Genomic DNA, 26,483 nt, shown 5'->3' on the forward strand with positions numbered 1-26,483 from the left:
TCCGTAAAGAAAACGGTTTATTATTCAACCAAAATAAAAATTGAAGTGATTATGGTGATGGTGATGAGGTTGGTAGATACATTACATGTGAATGCAAGGCACACAAGTTTTTCCTTTGTTGATCGATTGTTCGAGCAATTGTAACGCGATAATCACAATAATATATTTACACTACCAATTATCGCTGACCGCGATACATTTGACGTCCGCGGTACTCCGAACCACGGTAGGTATATAATCTTGAAGATAAACCGTTTAATCTCATTCGGCTTTAATACTTTAAAACATAAGTAATATCGGCGCTGAAAAAATAAAAACAATGAATTCAATAGTTTTTGTTGTATTCGTTGTAATATTCTGTGCTGTTCAAAGTAAGCCTTTGGAGGAAACTGAAATTGGTATGTAGAGGCTACCTACTCCTATCATTTTATTCTGTAGTAAGAATCGGTCCAGAAGTATCTACTTTTAAGAAATATTTGGCAAATCTTATATTATTAAATTATTGTAACAGTACCTAGTATATTTTAATAGTAGTATATTTTAACAAACATTGGTACGCAAAGGCGGTCTTATTGCTAAAGCAATGTTAGTCTGCGAAGTGTTGCTCTCCGTCAATTATTACTTATTACTATGAAAACATTCTAGTCATACAAATCTACTGGACACAATTCGAAAGATTAATCGACGCCATTGGTTGCCTGGAAGAGATCGCTATGTAGCGATAAGGCTGCCAAATTGTATACTTTTTGTTACATTTTTATTTACAATTTTTGTGTATGTTTATATAAAAGTGTATTCATTCATTCGAAAATGTTTCAGTATTAGTCTGAGATTCTACTCTCGTTACGGCTCTACCGTTTCATAAGTTCTACGCTCTTTCTCCATACTAAGATTTATGTCAACAAAAGTCAAATTACATAACACAGAATATGTAATTAATTTACCAAAATGTATATTTCTAGAACCTTCTTTGGTGGCAGTTCCAGAGCATCGGCTTTTCAAAAGGTTTATAAACCCATCGATGACTTCGGGCGGGTTTACTAGCAACGATTTTTCAAAAATAAGAGCTAAAAGAAAGTAAGTGCATAAGTAATTCCTTGTTTTCTATTAAACCGATTTTGATAAGAAATACAATTTTGTTTGCTATTTACCTATTCAGATAGGTATTTGTCTCGAAACGAAGCAAGAAGCTTTCTGCTTGTCAAAGGTTATGTACCTCCCAATATTAATAATAAAGTTCTCTCTCTCTTGTCTTTTTAAATTTAAAATGGTGAAGCGAATCAGAAAATATGTAAATAACCGAATAAAAAATCGATTGGCAGACTTTTTTAAGAACTCTTGTTTTTATAGTATAGATTCTATAAATATCTACTCTAACAAATCATTTCATGAGCTTTTTAACTCGCTGTTTTTGAAATCACATTCATGTATGGATAGAAGAAATAATAATAATTAATTATCCGTCCGCTTTCAGTTTAGAAGAAGAATGCGAGAAGCTGGAATTGTGCAAGCTGCACGCTCGATCCAATCGGAACTTCATAGCAGCTTTTGAATTGTACTTTGTCAAGTAAGTATAGATACGAAGGGTGTTCCAATTAGAAGTTATATGATTTATCTTTGTACTACAAACAAGAGATATCTACTATTTTGTTTCCATTCGAAAGGATGTCTAAAAAGTTGGTTTATAAAAAGATCTTTGGAGATCTTACTTCCACAAACCAAATAGGTACTTATAAGAATTATTCTATTTGAATAGTTTATATTATTTGCCATTTTCTCTCTATAGGTAGATAAGGACCTGACCTCATAGACCTTATAGGTAGGGTAAACTAGTATTATAATGACTGACGGGATGTCATCATCAGCATCATATTAACCCTTTGGGTTCCAATATTAGCCACTGGTTCTAGTGAAACTGAATTTCGAAGGCGAATCGGATTGGCTAAAAGCGCTATGTCACAGCTACATAGGACTTGGAAAGACATTAATATCGCAATCAAGACAAAAGTGCGTCTGGTCCGCGCAGTTTAGCCCGCTGCCATTAGACTCCATCATCATTTATCACCAGATGAGATTGTAGTCAAGGGTCTGTAGTGGAATAAAAAAAAAAGTGGAATGTTTACTAAGACTAAAAGTAGCAAGTAGCAGTAGCGTATTTAATGACTTTTTTTTCTAATTCAACAGCAAAGAGAACGCTCGTCTCTGGGATCATCGCGCGCATTCGTTGTCCGAATGTGCACAAAGGTATAGCTGCGACAGATAACCTAAGATTTACTACGAACCAATAAAGATTCTCAAAATCCGCCAACTTTGTCTTACTACCCCTAGCCGGTTATCCGCGATTATTACGTATTTCTTCAAAACCCGTGGGATCCGTTTGTTGTCAAGCAGGGCTCGCACAGGCAGGAGACGGAAAATATCCCCAGACAGGGGATATAATTAACGTGTCCAAAAGTCAAAGTCAATTAATCAAATAGGCACATAGATGGCACTTTGATGCGTACATTACATGTAAAATATGACGTAGCACACGCCTGCAAGGGAACATGGAATAGGAGTTTTCCCCGTTTATTATCACACATGAGATCACGCTCTGAGAGTTGATAAAACTGTAGGAGAAGTTAAATTTGTATCTTTTCCCCGCTGATATGTCTCTTGCCCATGCTAGCCGTGCATGCTAGAAGCCTATGTCACTCTTTCTTGTTTCCACTAACTAAAAATCAATTCGATAGGTTGCAAAGGCCGTAAATTAAAGACAAACAAGAAATCTTACAAGTTAGCCCTTAACTATCTCACCTGCTGGTAAGTGAAGATGCAGTCAAAGATGGTAACGGGCTGAACCCATACCTCTAATCGGTCTCTACGCAACATCTTACGGGAAAGCTAAATTGCTTGACAAGTCTTATTTATTTATTTATCAAATATTAAGAGCACTAACAACTTGTATACTTATTACACATTTTTTAAACATAGCACACACACAAAAACATGGACTGATATGCATTCAATGACAAGAAACTAGTGAAGGATCATTATTTGTCTCTATCGGCCGAACACCGCTAAAGCGGATCATTTTAATTATTTATGTATTTCATATAAATTGAGGATGTTGTATGTTATATATTTATATAGGTATTTATGTTATATATTTTATTTATATATTTGTATAATTTTAAATGTTATTTATTGCACCACCTACCTCTTTTCTATGTTTTTTCCTTTTACGCCATTGGTTGCCTGGAAGAAATCGCTATGTAGCGATAAGGCACCAAAGTCTTTGGTGTACAATAAAAGTATATTCATTAATTCATTCATTCAAGTGCACATAGCATTGACAAAGCGTCATGTAAACTTAATTTGACAAAAAAAAGTTAACATAAAATTAAACTCACCGACAAGTGTTCGGTGAGTTTCTTTCTAAAAGCTGTGGGTGAGTCATGGAAGATATCGATGCCAGGTATCTTTATAGATAACTCGTTGTAAATAGGCGCTTGTTTTCCGAGATGGGATTTAGTAAATGGCATATGAAAAAAAATTGTGAATCTGGTCCTTGTCTGGATGTGGTCTTTATCAATAGGGTGGTAGCTAGATACGGCAAAAGCCTCCCATTAGACCAGTTCAGAGAAAATTCGGAAATTATAAGTTCCCAAATTGGCACTGCTGGGGATCGACCCTGGGACCACCTACTTAAATCCACAGCGCTCTGTGCGGATTGCTTGACTTACTTTTATATATATGTTAATTCCTCATATTAGTTTATCCTTCGCGATACTCAGAAACGTCATAGGAAAGTAGACATTATATAGTTTTAAAGTGGAAAATTCTGTAATCCTGCCGTGGAACTATGTCTTAAATTTGAGTCTTAAAACTGGTTCTAATATTTTTTTGACTTCATAAGGCAAATACTGAAAGATGATTAAAAAACAAATTTTACTAACAAATCACATTTATTGACCTTCACACTTATATCTATTGAATACTTTCACCATCACATCACACCCACAAATATTAAACAAACGATTCAATGAATAATTACTTAATTTTTATTTCAAACTTTATTTTCGTAGTTAATCGATTTATTTTTTAAATATAGTAAAATAACGTTCTGCGAGTATTATTTCAAATAAATATCGTGTTAAGAATACCTTACTACATTTAAGAAATACTTTATATTCATTCTATAATCATAAAAAAATATTTTGAACAATAAATAATAAATAATAAATTAAACTTTGTTCTTGATATATCATTAGTCTTCATGAAATATAATAGATTATCGTTTCATGTAAAAATCAAAAGTTCCAATATGGAATGTCTCAAATTAATTACAATTTTTTTTAAATGTATTAATTGGTTGGTAAAGCATCTGTACAGATTTTCTCTGATTGTTTTGAATATTGCTATAAATTAGTTTTCCTTTTACTCTTTGTATAAAATTCTTTACCCAATAATTCCTTAATTTTCACATTTCTCTATCCCTTAGAGTATTTATTATGATCATTTTTGTGTTGGACGTCATACTCGCGGTTTCGTTTTCCCGCAATAAAAATGGTGTCACTCTCACGTCTTCTCAACTATTAACATGCAAACAAATCAAATCAGCTGCTCAGTTGCTGCGTGAAAGTAGTCGCTTCAGACAAACCAACAGATACAGTTTCAGATTCATAATATTAGGATAGATAGTGACATGTTACTGCGCCTTTTTCCTGTTCGCTCTCTTCATTGTGTCCGGCCTCAGATTGGGCAGGCGATGTCGTTGCGTGTACAGGAGGCCTAACGCCGCGAGAAGTGGCAACACCAGAAGGGAACTTTGCCGGAGCTCCTGTTCTGAGGATTTCACCTGGAAAATAACCACCATGTTATCATACTATTATAAATGCGAACGTTTGTATCGATGGATGGATGTTTGTTACTCTTTCAGGCAAAAACTACTGTACCAATTTGACTGAAATTTGGAATGGAGTTAGAATATAACCTGGATTAATAAACAGGCTGCTTTTTATCCCGGGAAAATGTACCGTTCCCGCAGGAATCCTAAAAAACCAAAATACTGCGTACGAAGCCGCGTGAAACAGCTAGTCAAACATATTTTTTATCTGTTGTTATATTACTATAGCTCAATGTTGGTGTGAGCCCACCCACCCGCATTGGAGCAGCGTGTTGGGTCAATGCTCTAGAATTTTTGTTTTCTTCTAGAGAAGAGGCCTGCGCCCAGCTGTAGGACGTTAACAATATTATTATAACAGTCAATAAGTGACGTCACAAACTTGGGTTGGAGTGCTCTAACCTGGTTGTTCTTGAATGATATGTGAGATGGTGATAAAAAAATACACACGGCTAAATTTGTTGTGGGCTTCTTCGTAGACCAGGGACACCCTCGTTTGGAACCCTCGGTGCTTTCGTTTTGAGTTTACGAATATGTTTATCGCCATCATCTCACTACCGTGTAGTTCTCATGTAATGTACGCATCATAAGTGCCATCTATGGGCCTACTTGAAGAAAGATACTTTTGACTTTGACTATGACATTGCAGTAATGCTGCTTAGCGAAAGAAATAAGCTCGACAATAAGACGAGTTCTGTCAGATAAAGCTTCTACTGCTGAACTAAACTAAACTAAAATAAAAAATTTAAGAAACTCACTTTAGGCGAAAATTCGATGTCGAAATGTCGGAATTTTCCATCGGAATTGAAGTAGAACACGCTCTCGCTGTACGAATGCGTCACCTTTGACAGAGAACACTCCAACTGCAACACGTACGTTTTATTGTCCGCGGGTAACCTTGGCATGACGTACATTAACCCTGGGTTGTTGTACTGGTTGTAGCCCGCAGGGTCTAGTTTAGTGGCGAACAGGGTGTTATGGGGGGAGGATTCTAGGGCTAGGGTTAGGCGGAGGGATTTGTAGTGGTCTATGTTCGGTGTGTGGATAAGGACGTTCACGTCTGTCAGTTGGTTGAGCTGGATTATTATTAGACGGATGTTCTTGATGTCCTTTTCTTTTACCTGTAAATAAAGCTCCAATTTAGTTGTGGCGTTAAATTTTATATATCAATTTATAAAGCTAAAGAGTTTGTTTGTTTGTTTACTTTGAAAATTTATTTCAGTGTTGGATAGCCTATTTATCGAGCAAGGCTTATAGGGTGCATCACGCGAAGACCAATAGGAGCATAGCATCAAAGAATAATGTTTTAGAATTGGGTTTTTTCCTTCTTGAGAACCGCAGCGAGCGATGCGTAAACGGTTAAAGTTCATGAATTAATATAAAAATCATGTATGACAAAGTTGGTCTCCTTTTAAAGGTCTAAAAAAAGTCTGCGACAACATATGTCTATCTTTTAAGGTTGACTCATACGTGGCAGAAGTCGCGAGGTATGCTATTTTAAACCATAAAATTCAAAATTAATTTATTTCAAGTAGGCCTAATTTATAAGCACTTTTGAAACGTTCAGTTAGTCTGTTTGTAGTGACTCTACCACCGGTTTGGAAGGCAGATTCCACTCAGAAGAGCCGGCAACTCAGCAGATTGCTCTTCTCCAACATCATTTTAAAGTTTGACATAGATATTACTGCATAAAGACAGGGTCGTTTAACAAAGGGCACAGTCATATTGGAGCCAAAACTTTAAAAGATTACCAGACCGGCAAATGCGATAACCTTGCATTCCCGATTTTTTTTTTAAACATTCCCGACTTAGTACGATTACCCGTATATAACATAGTAATGACAAGTCAGTAGTTTTACTCAAATAACCGTTCTTACTAGGTTATGCCGTATTTCATTATCATGCAAATTAATCCATTTTGGTTTTGCCAGAATATAGTACAAGCAACATATTTCACCCAAAATTTGGTGAATAAAAATATTATTATTATTATTATTGGTGAATAAAAATATTATTATTATTATTATTATAATACCCGGACGGACGACTTGGCGATGTTATTGTGGTGTATTACGGTGCGGGTGTAAAAATATATCAGTTACCCAAAACTGGTGGCTGGTGTTTATGATTTCTTGATAAAACGCACAAACACACGAACGTACGCACGCACGCACGCCCACACGCACGCACACATACACACACACAATCACATCAAACTTATATTAAGCCCCCGTCGTTTTTGCGTCGGGGTTTAACAACCATATAAACGTTTAAATGTTCACGTACAAGATCTCGTGCAACACCAAGTCATCTTTAAGTAAAAACGACTCACTTCGACGGGCGGCGGCGACTTGGCGAGCTCGATGCCCGCCAGCTCCGGGTCCGTGGACTCCTTCAGCTCGATCGTGTACACGCAGCGCGGGATCAGGCCACGAATACTGAGCACACCCACACAAACAGATTTTTGTATTATCTTATGTAAACATATAATATGTATGAATATTTGAATTTGAATTTATAATCGGGGCCCACATTATGATTGTTGATGTAATGTTGACTTACCGGAATTCCCCGCTGGGGCCAGTGCTGGCGTCCTGCTGCGGGCAGCGATCCGCGTGCTCGGGCGCCGGGCGTGCGCGCACGGGCACGTTCGCCACGCCCGCGCCGCCCAGTGACACGGCGCGCCCGTGCGCCGACCACGCCACGCGTACTCCCCTGCGCACGCACAATGGAAATATTACAATCTTTGGTTCTTACTAATAATCCCTTCACTTTACCGAACTAGAAGACGCCACAAGTACCGATTTGAATGAATTTTTTGGTATGCGATTGGGTGTCACCCTGGATGGTTTAGATTCACAAATCAGCCCGACAGATGGCGCTGGGTCCGCTAGTATATACATATATATACTTACGATCGATCGATTTACCGTAGCTCCCGTGCAGGAATCGTTGGAATCAAAATAAAGTATTTCGCCACACTAATTGAACATGTCAAACGACAGAGCAGACAGATACACAGAATTAAAAAAAAGGTCTCTATCTGGAGCTATTTAAAATTGGGAATATACTCCCTCCACAGTGCCTTTATATTTTTTAAGTATCTGTTTTTGTGCATAAGCAATGAGACAGATTTTTAAATATGTCAGGCTTAATGATACAATTAAATATGTATAAAAACAAGCTCGTAGACAAAGATTTAATTTCATTAAAAATAACGCGTACTGAGCGCATATAAATTACCAGATGGTATATTAAAAGTTAGAATTTTCAAGATATTACAGTATCTTAAAAATAAGCGCTATTAATGAATTAAGTTAATGATTGAGACCGAAAGATGAAATTATAGTTTGTTTTGTGACATTATGGGAAGTATCTCTTAATATTTTCCATTAAAACTACAATGCTCCGAATTTCTACAGAAGAAATTTCTACCTCATTTCTGATCTAAGGCCCATAGTTAACTATCACCGTTTGATATCCGTAACGTTACACTCTCCGTACACAAATAAAATATGCTAATTAGATAACTCATATAACAAAATGTATTTATGCGTGACCTTGAAATTTTAAACTTCAAATTAAAAAATTATATTAATCGATATTTTCAATCAGTTCTTATATAAAATTTTAAAATTAGATAACCCCTAACTTTCAATATTGTGTAGGTAAATTATTCTATTTGTTATTTGATACCCAAATTAAAGGAGCTGTGAAAAAAGGAGGTGATTCACCATTTCGTTGTGGCGGCCATCATTGATTGAAAATTTGTCACAGTATATAGTGTTCTACTAGTCAAACCCTTTCATTCAATACCTACATTGAGGGAGTTGTGAAAAAATATGTTACGAGGCATTTCGTAGCGGCGGTCATCTTGGACTGATTTTTATCAAACATTTTTCATTAAATTCCGAAATGTTCATATTTTAAACAAAATCTAAATCGGTTAATCCGTTACGTTCGGGCTCTACGATGCCACAGAAACATACACATACCCATGCAAGTACGCACGCACGCACGCACGCACGCATGTAGGCATCTGGGGTTGGCAAAAAAATTAGCACTCAGGACGTACTTGAACATCAGCTTGTGCTCCTGGCCGTCTTCCACGGGCACGATGGCGTGCGGCGGCTCGAAGCGGTACTCCTTCATGTTGGGCTTCACGTAGTACTGCGCGGGCGACAGGCCGCCCACGCGCAGGGCCCCCGCCGCGCCCGCGCCCGCGTTGCGCCGGAACGCGCCGCCGCTCACCGACACCAGCGCGCCCTGCACCGGTCGCAGGTCGGTTACGACATTTGCGCGCTCGATGGCGAGCAAGCAAATGTTGAACTAATACTACATTTTCCGTGGGCGGCGTTCGGCGTTGATTTGTTATCGATGTATGTAAATGCTTTATTGTACACCACAGAAAGTTGTAAATAACAAATTACAAACATATACTTAAATATGCGTAGGCACAAGGCGGAGTTATAGCTATCTCTTCCAGGCAACTTTCGGGCTTTTTTGAAAAAACTAGTAACATAAATATTACTTTGTTTCGCCGTTAGTGTTTTGATACTCGAAAACGGTTCCACGTACGTCTAAGCGTACAGAACCATCTATTCCTCGACACGCTCGGAAATCACATTAACTTAAACTAACGCCGACATCAACAGCGCAACAAACAAGTTCACTGGGGGGAGTGCGGAGTCCGCCCTCTGCCCGCGACGCTTACGTCGGGCCAGCTCGGCTTTGTTTGCGCACCAATACTCTCAATGAGTATACAAAAAAATGTTCGGGCCCCTGCATGTACCGATCATTGCACCGTCAGCAGTTTACGCAATCGTCGAGCCTCGTGGCTATAACTGGGCCACTCGACGCGGACTCATTATTAATATCATTATATCATTTACACGTGATTTTTAATTATTATCACAGAAAATACAGTGCACTTATCAATGTCTAACAAATCTCTGATCATATCAACACTACAAAGGACTAGACCCCACATCATTTTGGTCTTTCGAGCCGGATTATCATATAGTAATTTACATTAATATAGCAAAAAGTGAGCGAACAAATCAATCAATGTTGTCAACGTTGAAGTTTATATCTGAGACCAGTTCATGAAACTTCGTTATTCTGTAAAAAGGAGATCTGTACTATTTAATGACAAAGATTAAATCTTTGGACATTCTGGGGCAGATTTAGATACGATTTGCGGCCATGTCCTTTGTTAAAATATAACGAGCATCCTGGAAAGGGGATGAAGGATATTTTTACCGCGGGATTTCTTGCAATACCGAAAGCGGAAACCTCGGGCGCTGTGTTATATACCTCTAGAGGCGCGCCGCTGGCAGCGTCGACCAGCTTCACTGTGATCTCGGCCAGCTTGTGCGCGCGGATGTCGCCGCCGGGCTGGCGCTCGCCGAACACGTACGAGTCCTTCTCGGCGCGCACCTGGTACTGCAGCGCGGCGTCCAGCGGCCCGAAGCGGTACGCGCCGTCCGCTGCCGTGCTCTGCGTGAGCTGCACGTCGTCTGGAAATTAGTTAATGAACCTTTGACTAACATTAACAAAACAAGAGAACAGAAGAAACAATACCAATTTAATAGAAAGAAAGAAAGAAAAATTTTATTTTGGGTCTACACACAACAAAATTATAAAATAAAATGCAATATGTGTAAAATATGCAAATTTTACTTGGCTTACTTTATCTTCAACACGAAAGAAATGAAATTATTTGCAAAAAAATACTTATTTCAGTTTTCATTTTTTTATAATTGGACCTGAGAGCTTAACGATAATGCTGTTACGTAATACCTATAATTGATTATTGTAATGATGTATGTAGACAGAATTTGTAATTCTAACACGTATTTTTTTTTATGAATGTAGTTACAATAAATTGCTGGTGTGTCTTATGAATAAATAAATAAAATAAAAATATTTATCATTTCGCAGTCAAAAAATATTGCATACTCATTAATATTCTTTCTTTTACTTTTCAGATCCAGAGATTACCCCTTAAAACGTGTGACAGTGTGGGTGTCTGTTACTCGGTCACGCAAAAACGGCTAAACGGCCCACAACAAACTTAGCCAGGTTTTTTTTAGAGTTGACTCATAAGCGAACGAGGGCGCGAGGGTCCGCTAGTATTATATATAGTAGGATCAACGATTTTAAACACTAAATTCCTCAGGTTTACATAACTTAAACAATTATAATGCACATATTGTATTCTTAAGACATCTAATATTTGATTAACTGAAACCTATAATTAACTGCGCGTTTCCGATTGGAGTTATCAAACATACGTACATCGAATTGGGAATGAATCTTATCGCCAACGACATAAAGATTATTTTGCATTGAAGATCATTTGTAGACGATGATAGTCAACAACAATTGTAATCACGAACGTAACATGGGTTCATTTGATTTATTATTATAAGACGGATTGATTCTGTTGTATGTTGTAATATTTGGATATTAAATGTATTCTGTAATTGTAATTGAAAGCAACCCAACTTAGGTGCTTTGTCTATGACACAGACAGGAACTGTATTACTATAGACAATCATTTCTTCCTTCCGTAATCTGCTCTCTCTTGTGTGCTTGTTCATCCTACTGTCAACTTGTCTTTATTGCAACCATGTTACTTAATACTTTCCGAGTAAAATATTGACTCTCTATATAGTGTTCTTGTTGTGGTTTCTCCACCACGAGCGATTAAATTCTACAAATTCGTATGAGATGTATCGCGTGTGCGATGTGTGTATTCGGCCCACCTCCCTCGAGCGTGACGAGCACGCCGGCCACGGGCGGCACGAGCCGGCCCGCCAGCGTGAGTGCCTTGGCCGCTCGCAGGCTCAGCGCGAGCGGCCGGCACTCCGCCTCGCCCACAAGCCTCTGCGGCCCGCGCGGCGTGAACAGTAGCTGCGACGACTTCGCCGACGCCGTCGCCACTTCGCCCTGGAGACACATCACGCACACGAATTATTGCCGAATTTATTGTTATGATATATCCCTACTAATATTATAAACGTGAATGTAACTTTGTTTGTTACGCTTTCACGCAAAAACTACTTAACCGATCCTCATGAAACTTTGTACACATATTCTTGGAACTGTTAGAAGTAATATAGGATACTTTTTATCCCGAAATTAAGCTTGGTTCCTTTGGGAGAGGGGATGAGTGTTTGACGATTTTATACCATAGCTCCGACAAATTATAACCGATTTAAATAATTATTTTTGAACTATATAAGTTATAATATGTGTTTAATTTTGCCCAAACTGTGGTTGGCGATAGAGGGCAGAACTCCTCAGCGGACAGCAGCAAACCCCTCATTTAAGGCTTAGCGATAATACATACTTTAAATTTATATAGATCCACAACTAAATTTAATGCCACATCAAAAAACAAAATCAAACGCAGACGAGTTCATGTGAGCGTGTGTATGTCACTGAACTCCTCCTAAACGGCCGGACCGATTTGAATGAATTTTTCGGTATGCGTTTGGGTGGCACCCTGGATGGTTTAGATTCACAAATCAGCCCGACGGATGGCGCTGGGGTCCGCTAGTAAAATATATATAAAAAGCCATCACAAATCACAAATATGTAACATTTACATTAATTTTGAGTTCTATTTTATACAAAATATCCGGATAAGTCTTCTTGACCAAAATTAATTTTGATCTACTTAAGTTTCAAGTTTTTCAGTTCACTATTTTTTTGCTCAAAATTTTTATATTGTCACAGTAAGTATGATATTGCAGAATATTTAAATGATGACTTGTAATGATAAACAAAACAAACAAAAAAAGTAACAGAGTAATTTCGGATGTATTATTTTTAATTACAACTAATGACATATCGGAACAATGACTGTTGACTTAACACTCGACATGGTAGTAATCTGCGCAAGGTCCAAGTATTTTGAGACTTATATTATATTATTATTATTTTTATTAATTTTCGTAACTTGTATTATAATATAATATAATATTATTATCTTTTTGTTAATATTAAGACAATTCATAAATTGGTGCTAACATCTATTTAATTTGATCTACTTAAAACGTATAAAATAAAAATTAAATTATTAATCTATTGAATTATAATAAATTGTTAGGTCATTCCTTAATTTAATCTTAATACTGTAACATTTTTGATATTGTGAAATATTCATACACCAACTGGTAGAATGTACTGGATTCTATTTAATATATCAAAAACTCTATGTACCTACATTCTTGTAAATAAAGTATTATTACTAAGTATATATAATAATAGTTAAAGCACTCCTTTGTGCACAAGTCAATAGTATCACTGTGTCTAGTCCAGAAGGGAATTCCCGCTGTACACATTTTTCTATATAAAATAAAATTATTATTATAATTTAAAAGAAACATAAAGAACCGCGTAAATGACTGATTTTGACGCATCAAAAACCACTCCATATTATCAGTAAGACTCCTTAGCTTTATATATTAGTATAAGATTTATGAAGCAGTCATAGCGCATCGGGTAGGACCTCGACTTAACTTTCGGGTTTCGGCTGAGTTCGAATCCCAGCACGCACCTCTAACTTCTCTAAGTTATGTGCGTTTTAAGTAGTTAAAATATGACTTGCTCCAACGGTGAAGGGAAACATCATGAGGAAACCTGAATGGCTGAGAGTCCTACATAAAGTTCTCAAAGGTGTGTGGAGTCCACCAATCCGCACTGGGCCAGCGTGGTGGCGTACGGCCTTAACCCCTTCTCATTGTTGGAGGAGACCCGTGCTCTGTAGTTGGCCGGTAATAGGTTGATGGTGATGATAAGATTTAAGGCGCTTGACACCACTTAACAACCCAGGTGTTGATGTCCCGGAGCTGTCAACGTATTACGCACCTCGGCTAAGTAAACCGTATGCTCGTACACATATCCGCTCTCGTCCTGGACAGGTTTCAGCGGGACGTTCTCCTCGGGCTGGCCGTCGAAGTTCAGTTGCAGGACCACGTCCGTCGCTGGCTCGGGGGAGAAGATCTTGAGCACGGCCGCGTGGGCTGTCGCCACGAACGAAATGCTCTGGAATGGATACGACGTTTTAAGGACTCTAAAACTAAACTTATAAAAATACAACCCAGTTTTTTAATTTTTTTTAGCTAACTATTACCTAACCACCGACGACGACTGATTCTGAGTCCAAGGCCGTGGGTTCGATTCCCACAACTGGAAAATGTTTATGTGATGAACATGAATGTTTCTCAGAGTCTGGATGTTCATATGTAAATTATTCATAAAAATATTCACCGGTCAGTACCCATAAGCTACGCCTACTTTGGGGCTAGATGGGGATGTGTGTATTCGTGTAGAATATTTATTTATTTACTAGCTTTTACCCGCGGCTTCGCTCGCGTGGTAATTTGAAAAACTTTGCCAGGAGGAATAGGACACTGATCATGAATACAGCAGTGAACTATTTCAGGATGCTTGTGTATCCTTTATTCTGCATCCTTTCAACTATTTGTACGCAAAAATAAAGTCGTTTGGTCACGTTGTTAGAGCGTGAATGAAGGACGATTTTTCATGATTTTTGAATGTCTCTTATGGGAATTACATGTTTTTCCAGGATCAAAAGTAGCTTATGTTATTCTTCTTCCTCTCAACTACTCATCTGTTTGTTTGTTTTTTGTTTTTCCTTCAATAACGCAGCAACAGAGCATCGAGTGGCATAGGCTAATTTTTATCCCGGAAAAATGCACAGTTTCTGTGGGAAGACACGCTTACTCTTGCATTTTTTCCTTCAATGAAGAAGCAACAGAGCAAAAGACTGACGTGATTTTTGTCATAGCGGAAGCGGTGAATACCTAGTGGTTCAGCCTCACTTTATGGGGAACGAGTTCAGTTGGTTGAAATGTTAACTTACCGGCACATCTGCCGTGTCCATTTTAACAGTAATCTCTGACGGCTCTACGCGGTGACAGCCGCGAGGGATCAGCGTGTACTGGTCAGCTAGCGGCACGCACTGACGGCTTTGCCCAGCGGGCACTGTTAGCACGCCGTTGGCCGCTTTGCTCTTGTACTCCACCTGGAATAAAACATGCCGAATACAGCTGTAATTTACATTATTATCGTTATGCTAATAGACATTTATGAGTTCTATAGAATTATGAAGAAACTCTAGTGGTATCTATGTCTATCATATACTGAGATTACTGTTTGCCAGAGTAACAACCCAAATACCAATAAAAAAATGTAAAACAACCTCCAACACAATAACACTATTTCTTAGTTTTCATTTCTGTAGTTAATACTTCTGATTCCAATATAGTGTACATTACTTTCATTTGATATTTACCTTTACCTTATAAAAAATATATTTCGACATTTTATGGCGGCAGCCATCTTGGATTTAAAATTTGTCAGTGTTTAATATCCCACTAGTCAAGCCCTGTTATTTGATATCCATATTGAGGGAGTCCATCCATATTGTGAATAAATAGGTAATCAGTCATTTTGTGGCGGCGATCATCTTTTACTGATCACTATCAAACATAGCTAAGAATTCCCGACTAATTCACCATTCAAACAAGAAACAAAATGAGTTCATCCATTCGAGCGCTACGTTGCGACACAGCTGACGCACGCACGCACGCATACCCCTTCGATGTGCGTTAGGGGTTAGTAAAGGTAGTGCGGTTCGGGCGGCCACCTGCATGCGGTGCGAGGCGCTGAGCGCGAGCGCGAGCCCGGTGAGCTCGAAGTCGGGCACGGGCGGCAGCTCCTGCGTCACGGCCACGTTGTGCGCCGCCTCCGCCCAGCACAGCCGCGCCGCGCGCACCGACACCTCCACGCTGCCCGGCACCACCTCCTCGAACGCGTACTCGCCGTCTGCGGACAGGACGTTACAGTCTGAGCCGAGAGATTGCGGTCGGTTCGCCGACTACAACACACGTCAGGGAAGGGACGGGGACAAAGGGTGATATTGTGGGACAAAAGTCCAAAATTCTGTGACGTCACATTACAAAATCTATTATAATCTAACTGTTAACTAATTTCGGGATCACAAGTGCGGGGGGGTCAAAGTATCATGAAATTCGTGTGACGTTATTTATGGATGGCCCCATGGAGGATGGGTAGAGGCCGAACGGACGGACGCCACTCACCGACGACGGGCGCGTGTCGCGGCGGGCCCGCGTAGTTGCCGTCGGCGGCCAGCGGGCGCAGCGCGACGCGCAGGCCGGCGCAGTGCTGCGCGCACAGCACGCGGCCGCGCACGCGCGCGCGCAGCTGGCTGAACGACACGCCGCGCACGGCCGCGCGCCCCACCGCCACGCGCTGCTCCTCGGGGTAGAACCTGCACGTACACGTTGGAAATGGTTTACGACCATGGGCGCACGTTTGGATAAGTTAAGTAGTCCTTCAAAATGCCAACTTCCCAATTTTTCTATTGAACACTTCACTTGACGACAGGCTTTCTCCGGAAATATATTAAAGGAGGATTGATAAATAACACCATCCGTGCTTCTGTAATGAGAATTGACGTATTCCCTAGCATACGGAGAGCCACAGCCAGTGGCACCTTCGTACTGCACTAACATTAGAATTGGAGCAGTTATACTATTAATGCAGCTGTACACCTAGATATAGGCTCACTAGGTAGCTGAGGACGAAGTAAAAAATTTCGTAAAATCTTCAAGGTCTTTTTTCCGCCCCTAATCCCGTTAACCTTAAAAATATGTTAACTGAATCCAAATGGAATCAGTTAACATATTTTTACTTGTATCCTTGGGCTTGCTCGAGGTCTCTTTTTATCTTTGCCCATCAGATTGATAGCGAGAGAAGCTTCGTGTCTTCTGTTCCGGTGTGCACAATTTGCAGTCATAAATTTGAGGTATAATAAAATATTGTTCAATTTTTTACTAACATGCAATTAACATAAGGTTTCGCGGATTTGGTAAAAACTTCGAAAAAAAGAGTCTCATTTTAGTTAAGTTTGATCTAGATATAAAAAGGACAAAATAGAATGAAGTCAAGATAGGTTATGATATATAGGTTAGGATAGCTGCGGATATTTCGCAGAATTTCACGGATGATTCGTTGAGGCCGAGTAGATATCTCTTATCCATCTCTTGTTGTCCTAATTCTAAGTTTGCTCGGCAGAGATCGCGATTACGCGATAGGTCTTCTGTATTGTATTTATTTATTATTATATTCTTTATGTGCTTTTAAGTTAATAATAATAATACAAGTGGTACTAACTGTAAGCCGTCCCTCTGTTCCTGCTCGCTCACCTCCACTTTGGCGGAGTACACGCCGGGCGGCAGGAAGGTGCACCATTTACCTGAAACCAGCTTTGTTACTAACATTCCCTATTGACCTTGGCCTGAAGCTCCAGGCATTGTGTCATTTTTCAGTTCCCCCTACTTGTTACGGGAAGGAGCTTTTGCGTCGCGCCAGTCGATAAGTTGGTTTATCATCTATATCAATCCATTAGCGGCCAACCATAGGGCACTGGTCTCCTTCCAGAAGAAGAAGGATTTAGGGCCGTATCTAATAACAAACTGGCCAAGTACGAATTGATAGACTTCACACGTCTTTGAGAACTTGATGTTTCAAGGATGTAAATACCCTCAGTGTGTTTTTCCTCACCGTTAAAGTGTTATAAATATTTATTGCTTTAATTTAAAAAAAGGCACATATATCCGAAAAGATCTCACATCTCGGGAGGCCGAGCATTGACCGACGGCATCATTCGCTCGAATTGATAGAAGCCAGTGTTACTTTGTGGATTGCCGCGATATATAACGAACATTATCCATAAATTACTATTAAAATTTAAAAATATTATTTGCATTTCCAAGGAAATCGTTATCATCATCGTCGCGACGACCACAGCAGCCGGACATAGGTATTTCGTACGGAGTTCTATAATCCAGGGTCTCGGGCCGCTTCCGGCGACTCGTTCGATGTGGTCAGTACACATGTAGCACCTATAGTTAGTAAAAACACTGATTTATAATAAGACATCTATCTCTCCAGTTCAGAGACTGACCGTCGCTGGCGGCGCGCACGCGGCGCTCGCGCGCGGCGCCGGCCGGGCGCAGCAGCACGTGGCGCGGCTCGGGCGGCGCCAGCTGGCCGCACACCTGCCAGCGCGCCGCCACGCAGCGCAGCGGCGCGCTCACGCCGCCCGCCGTCACCGCCACCTGCAGCTCGTCGAACTCGCACTGTGCTGCGGAACCCATTCTTGCTCTTTCGACACAGGTATGGCATTTTAGTTTCATTTTGGTTTTCATGCTGCTGAGCGCAATCATTGCCGGGTCGCCGGTTATCTCTCAGAATTCAACGACAGCTATCTTAGTGCCCATAACACGAGCTACGCTTACTTTGGGGCTAGATGGCGATGTGTGTGTGAGAATGGTTCCGCGATGTGACGACGTCAGATCCGAAAACAACCTAAGTTACTCTCCGTCCTTTTAAATAATTATATCCCAAAAATCGAGTTGATTGTTAGCTTGTTCCACGACCGATTGGCGCAGTGGGCCCCGCTTTCTAAGTCCAAGGCCGTGGGTTTCACACTACTGGAAAATGTATGTGTGCTGAGTTTAGTACCCATAACACATGCTACGCTTACTTACTAGATGGCGCTGTGTGTATTGTGGTAGTATATTTATTTATTTATTTTTATTTGTATGTATTGTCGTAGTAGTAGTGTTCGTGCGATATATAAAATGGGCCCAAGAGAGTCACAAACAAATTTAAATTCAAAATTACCCGGCTAAGTTTGTTGTGGGCTCTTTTTAGACCAGGGCGCGTTTGGAACCCTCGTAGCTTTAGATTTAAGTTGGCGAACGAAGTTATCACCATCCCCTTACAATTATGTAAACAAATATGTGTGAACGCTTCATAAGTGCCTGTGATAGGCCTACATGAATAAAGAAATTTTGTATTTATTTTTATTTATCTAACGCGTAAAGGAAAAACAAACATACAGTTACAACAGATACAGTTCCAAAATTATAATTATAATAAGGATTATATCGTTATATGTTTATACCAGTAGAATTTTAACAATCAAGATATTTCACCAGATCAGCAATATATATAATAGGTATATAAAATGGAGTTGAATTGAATTGATAGTTAGTAAAGCTAGTGTCAGTCGGCTCACCGTGTTGGCAGTGTAGCGTGAAGGTGCCGGGTCGCAGGTCGCGGAGCGTGAACTGCCCCGCCGCGTCGCTGGTGCCGACGGGCTGGCCGGCCACCAGCACGCGCGCGCCCGCCAGCCCACCGCCGCCCGCGCCCGCCAGCACCGTGCCCACCACACTGAACCCGCTTATCTGACCGAGAGCATATAAAGCATATATATAAAGTCCCCTGCTTTCGTCTACGTTTCCATCAGCAAACTCTACAGAGTGAGCCTTGGCTTGGTCAAGTTCCTTCAGAGGAACAGGAGCTTCTTTCCAACTGCGGGCTCCCAAAACTCTCATGTGACCTCGAGCTCGCCCTCTCTACGCCTCTCCAATTTGTCATTCATCAACCTCTTTGAGGCTCACGTACAATGCATGCCTTGCATATGCCCCGCCCATCGCATTCTTAACAGTTCAAAGATTTTGACGACATTCGCCTCTTTTAAAAGTTCATGAAGTTCGTGGTTGTGCCGCATGCGCAAAAATATTGAACAGCAACAAACACTCGTCTCAACACCCTTCGTTCGAAAATCAGCAGACTGTTTTCGTCTCTCTCGCTTTAGGCGCCATATGCAAGTATTGGCCGAAGCAAGGTCTTATAGACCAGTACGTCCGCGTATTTGCAACCTTGAAATAGTTTTTTATATGTCGGACCAAGAGATCGCCTATAAATAGAGCAACTCTTGCACAAGGCATGCATGGAGCACGTTCAGAGACATGTCGCCCTGTGTCCTTCCATTAGAGGCTCATGTGCCTGTAATTACACCCGCAACCACGCCCTTCAGTGTTTTTTCCTTTTACGCCATTGGTTGCCTGGAAGAAATCGCTAAGTAGCGATAAGGCCACCAAATTGTACTCTCTTGCTATGTATTTATATCTCTGTAACTACTTTTTTTTCTTTGGTTGTACACCAAAAGTATATTCATTCATTCATTCCCCAGACGAGCTTTTTCACAAAAAGCTCTACTACTACTAAACATTGTAAATGCACATTGTTGCGGACTATTTTTTTAAACTTATTAAGAGGAACAATTTATATATTAATATGGCGTAACTTTAAACGTTTACCTACCACATCGGAAGGTATCACTTTTCCCATTTTTGCAACAGTTGTCACTGGCCATGCGGTCCTACTCTCTTAGTCTCTAAATGCGAGAGCAACAATATTAAATACCAGAACATTGTGACATTGTAGAACTGTTTTATCTAGGTATTTTACTACGTTTAGATTTTTTTATTTATTTTGTTTTAATAATAATATTATTGGTAGTTCATTTATTGAGAAAGGCTATAAAACATCATTGTTATATAGCCTTTCTCAATAAAAATGGACTGTCCAATACAACCCGCAACTACGGCTTTTCTAACCGGAACACAGCAATGTTGTTTGTCGTCAAAATACGCATGGTAGAACTTCTCCCGAAGAGTTCTGTCATGAGCTATCATATAGTAAAGACGCCGATGGAACCATAAAGGTCAGCCGGACAAACGAACCAGTGACTATCTAATACAAAATTACCTCGAAAGCGTTCTTGATGTACAAGCTATCATGTTTGACAGTGAAGGGCACGGCGTCGGGCTTGATGTTGTAAGTGATGGTAGCCTGCCCCGGGGACTTGGACAGCGCCAGCAACTTGTACTCCCCGGCCGGCACGAGCCCGAACTTGAACTCCCCAGCAGCATCTGTCACTGAGTAACAGATGGGGGAATCCGGAACACCTTGTAGAAGAGCCGTTTTGCACCCTTCAACTCGAAATTTGGGGTTCTCCTGAAAAACCAACGTTTTTAGAAAAAAAAAAATTATTAGCATTATCAACCTTATTAGTATCCCATTGCTAAACGAGGGTCCTCTCATACGAGAAAGGTGTAAAGCTGACACTTGGACTGTATTAAATCTTGCATCAAAACATTAACAGGTGTTATTAATTATAAAAAGTGTGGCCTATGTACACGCACTTGGAAGAAATTTCAATATTCAATGTTTGAAATACATATAAAACACCTTCATACTTGAAGGAAAAATTTGATTTTGTAGGATTGCCTGCTAATTTAAGATCATGTCGTATGCTGACACTTCACATGCCTTTTCACAAGACGAAGTTCTATAAACTCTCGTTTACAGTGCAAGCTATTGAATTGTGGAATCCTCCTATTAGGCTCCCACTAAATATACGTGAGGCAAAATCGTTTGTAACATTTAAAAACGCGGTGAAAGCATATTATCTTGCACTATAATGACGTCTTTTAGTACCTTGTTTATAAAAAATCTATATGTTCTTAAGTATTTATGTATGATCGAGTTGAGATTAGTTTATACTTTTATATTTATTTATTATATTTTTCTTATTTGTGCAATTTTGTTTATGTATTTAGATGTAGGTTATATTTGAATGTAGGTTTATAATAATTTTACACCACCTGTCCGCTCTCGCTCATCTTGTTCTAATCCAAAGTTTGCCTGGCAGAGATCGCTACTAAGCGATAAGGCCGCCTTTTCTATCCTACTACTTAACTTAAAGAAGTTAAAATAATGACGGTGCATAGTCAGTACATATAGGAAAATTTAATTTATGTCCATAAAAATATATCAAAATTTAAAAAGAAAATGCACTGTAACAATATTAATATTAGAAGCAAAAATAAACTCGTTGTGCAGTTTACTAGGCTACACAAAATTGCAAATTCATTCAAGGGCAATTGTATATTATTTTATAACAAATTACCAAATGAAATCTTTGAGTTGTCTCTCAATAAGTTCAAAGTTTATATAAAACGTAAGCTTACAGAAAAATCCTATTATAACATTAAGGATTATTTAAACGATAAAAAAGCTTGGGTGTGAATTGCTCTAGCTTCATAGCTTAATTTAATTTTACTGGAAGATGGTGATAACAAAAAAATAAATTTACCCGGCTAAGTTTGTTGTGGGCTCTTCTTAGACCAGGGCCCGTTTGGAACCCTCGTAGCTTTAGATTTAAGTTGGCGAACGAAGTTATCACCATCCCGTTACAATTATGTAAACAATTATGTATGAACGCTTCATAAGTGCCTGTGATAGGCCTACATGAATAAAGAAATTTTGAATTTTGAATTTGAAAGTGTCCGTTTTTTTTTTCTTAATGTGGTGAAGTAAAAAATAAATAAATAAAGGTCATATTTTGATGAGAAACTTTAAACCAGCAGTTCAGATTCAGTTCAGAGTAGCACCGAGGGCAGAAGTCCCACTAGTTCCATCACTAGGATCACTAAGTTAGGACACTCAGGTACTATACTCCAAAACTTACACTGAGGGTATTGTAGTTCATCATCTTGACCACCCGATATCTTACCTGTATAGAATAAAGGAGAACAGTAATCCCAGCGATGGGGCTGCCGAAGGATGAGACTGATCCAGACACATCATAGCCTTTAACACTGAGGGATCCTAGGGGCAGGACTGTGTTCCCTTCCTTCACTTGTACTATAGTCTGAGCGGGGTCCAGTTTCCACCTGTTAATTAATATTGATCCACAACTGTACAACTTCTATTTTGCATTATTTTTTAGCGTGGGTAATCGAAGAAAATTGAAGAAGGTTGTGAAATGTTAATACGATAATTTATTTCATTGTCTCGTAAGTTAACTGGGTATGCGTAGTCGCCGCGCGATAAAAATTGCAATAGTTTAAAGCCCCACGACTTCAACGCGCGGTTAGAGAATTTAAAAGGCGTGGTCGAGTGTCGCCGTCAACTATTTTGTCACTTTAATAACAACTTACTTTACGGTAAACGATATAAAGTTTTTGACTCGACGTAAACTCATGGTGTTGTAAATTGGCGTGGGAAAGTGAGATTATTGCAAGAATTGCTCGCTCGCAATCGAGGAGTCGTTTTCGCATATCAAACTCTGTATCGCCAAAGTAAAATGGGCCTTGTCTTTCCCTAGAAAGTTGCTACATGTGTGCATTACTGCATATAGCCATTTCAAAGAATGACATAATGACCCTGCATTAAATTCATAGATTGTTCCTACTCAGCACTAAATCTTACTATTTGAAGGGCTTAACTTAAAACTTTGGGACAGTTTAAACTCATCCATCCTTTTTATTAAATATAAATTATAGCATACAAATTGAAGCCATTTCAAACAAAAACTTTTGACGTGACAACGTCTTATAAATTGGTTTGCCGGGTGACACTTCAAGAAACTGCGTTACGCTCCGCTCACGTTATGCGCTCACAATGAGAGCGAGTGAGAGGCACGCGTCCCTTCCACTCGGGCATGGTTAGCCCGCCTAAGAGCGAGAGAGACAGACATAAAAAGTGAAAGGCACGCGTCCCTTTGTAGTAAACGCTGTTTCATTGTACGCAAATATATTGCAAGTTATTGTATGTATATTTGTATATAAATACGTATGTATGTGTAAAGGTAAAAATAAAATTTTGTTAATATGAAATTCAGTGCGAGATTCTTTGTATAAATTAATGTTTTAAATATAATTCTTTGTATAAATAAATGTTTTAAATTGTTACTATTATTTCATCCTTCTTCCTACTATACGAATGAATATTCACATTAAAATTATTTTACCACTCAAAGTCGTTGTCACGTAAAACTTTCGCCCGTATACCGACTTTACAGGCAACCAATTTTTTCTTTAAGGTCTTACCTAGGGTGTGAAGTCTTCACAACATACTTTCCTGGTATAACAGGAGTGAAATGAAAATCTCCACCCACAGATGTAACTGTGTGTCTAACATCTCCATTTTCATTAACCAGCTCCACATTTATCCCACTAGGTCCTTGTTTCTGCCCAGCTGTGATCACTTTACCAGTAATACCTAAAACAAGCACAATATATTTTTGGAAAAGACATCTATTGAATGGGTATAATATTTGCAACACTTAAATAAGTGTTAAGACCATCACTCGTGAGTCAGACTCGCACACAAAAGATACCATCGCTCATGATCTACAAGATATAACAGTATGTACTTTTGCAATATTAGCCATTATACGTTTTAGAGAAAAGCTTCAGACTCACATATCAGGTTATCTTTACTTTGTATATTAAATCACTACAACTTACAATAAATATAAAATATTTTTGCAACTTGACGTCAGAATGGTGCAGTGGGCAGCAACCCTGCCTTCAGAGTCCAAGCAGTGGGTTCGATTCCAACAGCTAGACAATGTTTGTGTGGTGAAAATGAATATTTTTCAGTGTTTATCTGTATATTATAAGTATTTATGTATTCATAAAAAACACACAAGATATGCACTTACTTTGGGGCTAGATGGCGATGTGGGTATTGTCATAGTATATTTATTTATTATTATTATTAAAAACATACCAAAGCCATTAAATACAAAATTGATATCTTCTCCTGTAGAACATTGATCTGTTTCGCCATCAATAAGTAGTTCTACTTTGGAAGGTTCGAAACTCCATCCTGCCGGTGGGTGAACCTTTAAAATGTATTCTCCTTTTTCATATAACGGCAGAAAGTAGTATCCGTTGGTTGGTGCACATTCTGTTCTCTCTTTGAGGATTCCCTCTCTTGTGTATCTAAAATAGGCGATGAATAAGGAATATTAAAGGAAAAACTAGGCTCTAAGATAACATAGTCATAAAGCTTAAACTTGCCCCTTCACCATTAAAGTGTCCACATTTTTAATGTATGTTTTGGCTAAGATAGTTGCTGGCGTAGCTGGGAAGCTGCATTACACATAAGCATAATCGGTTAGTAGGCAGTATCGTATTGAAACGCTAACTCAGAAGTCGTTGTGGGGGTAAAAGTATAGATATCCGGTACTTGCGTACGAGGGTGGGAGTGGGAGGGGGAGGGGGGGAGGTAGGGGAAGCCCCCCCCACCTTTCCCCTTTGTCGGAAAAGTATAGTTTTCGAGTAATGATTTTTTTTATAAATCATAACCTCACTTCTTTTACATAGGAATATTGACCTATATATTAAATATCCTATGTTAAATATACCTTTTTAGTGTCAGATTCTAGGGGACGTCTCGCTCCGCTCTGCTTCGCTCGGCTCTCAATGGTCTTTTATGTTCTAACCTAACCTAACCTAGCTTCTTAAAATAGATTTTGACCTATGTATTAAATATCCTATGTTAAATATACCTTTTTAGTGTCAGATTCTAGGGGACGCCTCGCTCCGCTCCCCTTCGCTCGGCTCTCAATGGTCTTTTATGTTCTAAGCTAACCTAACCTAGCTTCTTAAAATAGATTTTGACCTATGTATTAAATATCCTATGTTAAATATAGCTTTTTTGTTGTAACTATTCATAAACTATACCAAATACATATCTAGCTGCATTTCGTTATACGCAATTTTTAGTGAAATTTATTTTTATCGTAATTAATTCAAAATGCATTTCCGAAATCCAAAAACAGTGTATATGGACCAAGTTTAACCCAGACAAAGCTCCTAAGCAAAAAACATATGTAAAATCAAGTACCGGATATCTATACCCAACCCGTTGTGGGTAGTATGGTAACTAGCCACGGCCAGACCAATTAAAATTCAACACTTATAAATTCCAAACAAAAATCAATAAGAGTCATTCTTATTGATTTTTTTGCAGGGGACTGAACCAGGGCCTCCCAGCACGCTCACCACTGCGCCACCGAGTTTAATAAATTAAAACCACCAAATTACCAAAAGGAACATTTCCTTTTTAACCTGTATTCACCAATAGTCATTAAGCCCAATGGCTTATAGTTTTCAAACTTGACTACAGTCAAGATCTACTTTACACGAAAGAAAAAAAAACACTTTTCATTCTTATCTTGACTTTATTCTGATAATCCTATTATGTTAAAGTGATTTGTAGGTTAACTTACAAGCCAATCTCGATTTTCGAAAAGTCCAAGCTGGCGTGACTCCTTACAAATCCGCCGCAACCTAATATATCATTTGAATAACACTTTGATACAGTATTTGCAATAAATATTAAAATTAAAGCTTGGAATCGAAATATTGAGAAATACATTTTCATACACCCATGAATAGTTTGCCTGAAAATCAAAACGTCAGATTGACATTACTGATTCCAAATGACGTTTGCAATTTTATTTCTGTTGTTGTTTTTTAATTTGTCCCCTCCAGGACCGGCAGATGGTATAATTTATGCTTCAGTTTTGTTCATATAAAGGCAAGGCAAAGCCTATTCAGTAAGCCGTGATTTTTTTCAATATTTCCCATAGGTAAAAGGCAAAACTATATCCAATATATGCAAGGAACATTTATACTTTAATATGTGTTCCTTTTGTATCTTTTCCTCAATGAGTATGTAAACACTATGAGAAGCCTACCATAAACCAGGCTATGAGTATATAAATAAATCAGTATAGCAGTCACTCATTTCCATAACGCTTTTATTTAGGCAGTAATGGATCTCAATTAAACAATTGTTTTTAGTGTGCATTTATTTTTTA

General features: G+C 39.0%; 2 protein-coding genes across 2 annotated transcripts; one reads left to right on the forward strand and one right to left on the reverse strand.

Moving 5' to 3' along the window:
* The first annotated feature begins 266 nt into the window (after positions 1 to 266).
* On the forward strand, positions 267 to 2,308 carry LOC120632547. Its single transcript, XM_039902405.1, has 4 exons — positions 267 to 398; positions 963 to 1,077; positions 1,475 to 1,567; positions 2,185 to 2,308. Exons 1-4 carry the CDS (start codon positions 320 to 322, stop codon positions 2,261 to 2,263), a joined length of 366 nt encoding a protein of 121 aa, XP_039758339.1. The 5' UTR covers positions 267 to 319; the 3' UTR covers positions 2,264 to 2,308.
* Positions 2,309 to 4,385: 2,077 nt separating this feature from the next.
* On the reverse strand, positions 4,386 to 26,083 carry LOC120630258 (nodal modulator 1). The gene is made up of 19 exons (XM_039899417.1): positions 25,890 to 26,083; positions 24,383 to 24,597; positions 23,698 to 23,869; positions 22,380 to 22,539; positions 20,570 to 20,818; positions 19,032 to 19,200; positions 17,913 to 18,092; positions 17,120 to 17,201; positions 16,024 to 16,214; positions 15,570 to 15,748; positions 14,784 to 14,945; positions 13,766 to 13,942; positions 11,656 to 11,839; positions 10,202 to 10,404; positions 8,961 to 9,151; positions 7,448 to 7,600; positions 7,218 to 7,323; positions 5,644 to 6,006; positions 4,386 to 4,840 (listed from the first exon to the last, which is right to left on the reverse strand). The coding sequence occupies exons 1-19, from the start codon at positions 26,036 to 26,038 to the stop codon at positions 4,691 to 4,693; spliced, it is 3,435 nt and encodes a 1,144-aa protein (XP_039755351.1). The 5' UTR covers positions 26,039 to 26,083; the 3' UTR covers positions 4,386 to 4,690.
* Positions 26,084 to 26,483: the final 400 nt, after the last annotated feature.

The sequence above is a fragment of the Pararge aegeria genome, chromosome 2 (assembly GCF_905163445.1).
Source record: "Pararge aegeria chromosome 2, ilParAegt1.1, whole genome shotgun sequence".
NCBI lineage: Eukaryota > Metazoa > Arthropoda > Insecta > Lepidoptera > Nymphalidae > Pararge > Pararge aegeria.

Bases quoted from the DNA above. Each gene is read 5' to 3' on its own strand.
- LOC120632547 (XM_039902405.1), top strand. From the start codon at position 320: ATGAATTCAATAGTTTTTGTTGTATTCGTTGTAATATTCTGTGCTGTT. The intron at 399-962 runs GTATGTAGAGGC...GTATATTTCTAG, and splicing joins TTTGGAGGAAACTGAAATTG to AACCTTCTTTGGTGGCAGTT. The intron at 1,078-1,474 runs GTAAGTGCATAA...GTCCGCTTTCAG, and splicing joins AAAATAAGAGCTAAAAGAAA to TTTAGAAGAAGAATGCGAGA.
- LOC120630258 (XM_039899417.1), bottom strand. From the start codon at position 26,038: ATGTATTTCTCAATATTTCGATTCCAAGCTTTAATTTTAATATTTATT. The intron at 10,405-11,655 runs GTGGGCCGAATA...ACTAATTTCCAG, and splicing joins GCTCGTCACGCTCGAGGGAG to ACGACGTGCAGCTCACGCAG. The intron at 4,841-5,643 runs GTGAGTTTCTTA...GTTATTTTCCAG, and splicing joins ACATCGAATTTTCGCCTAAA to GTGAAATCCTCAGAACAGGA.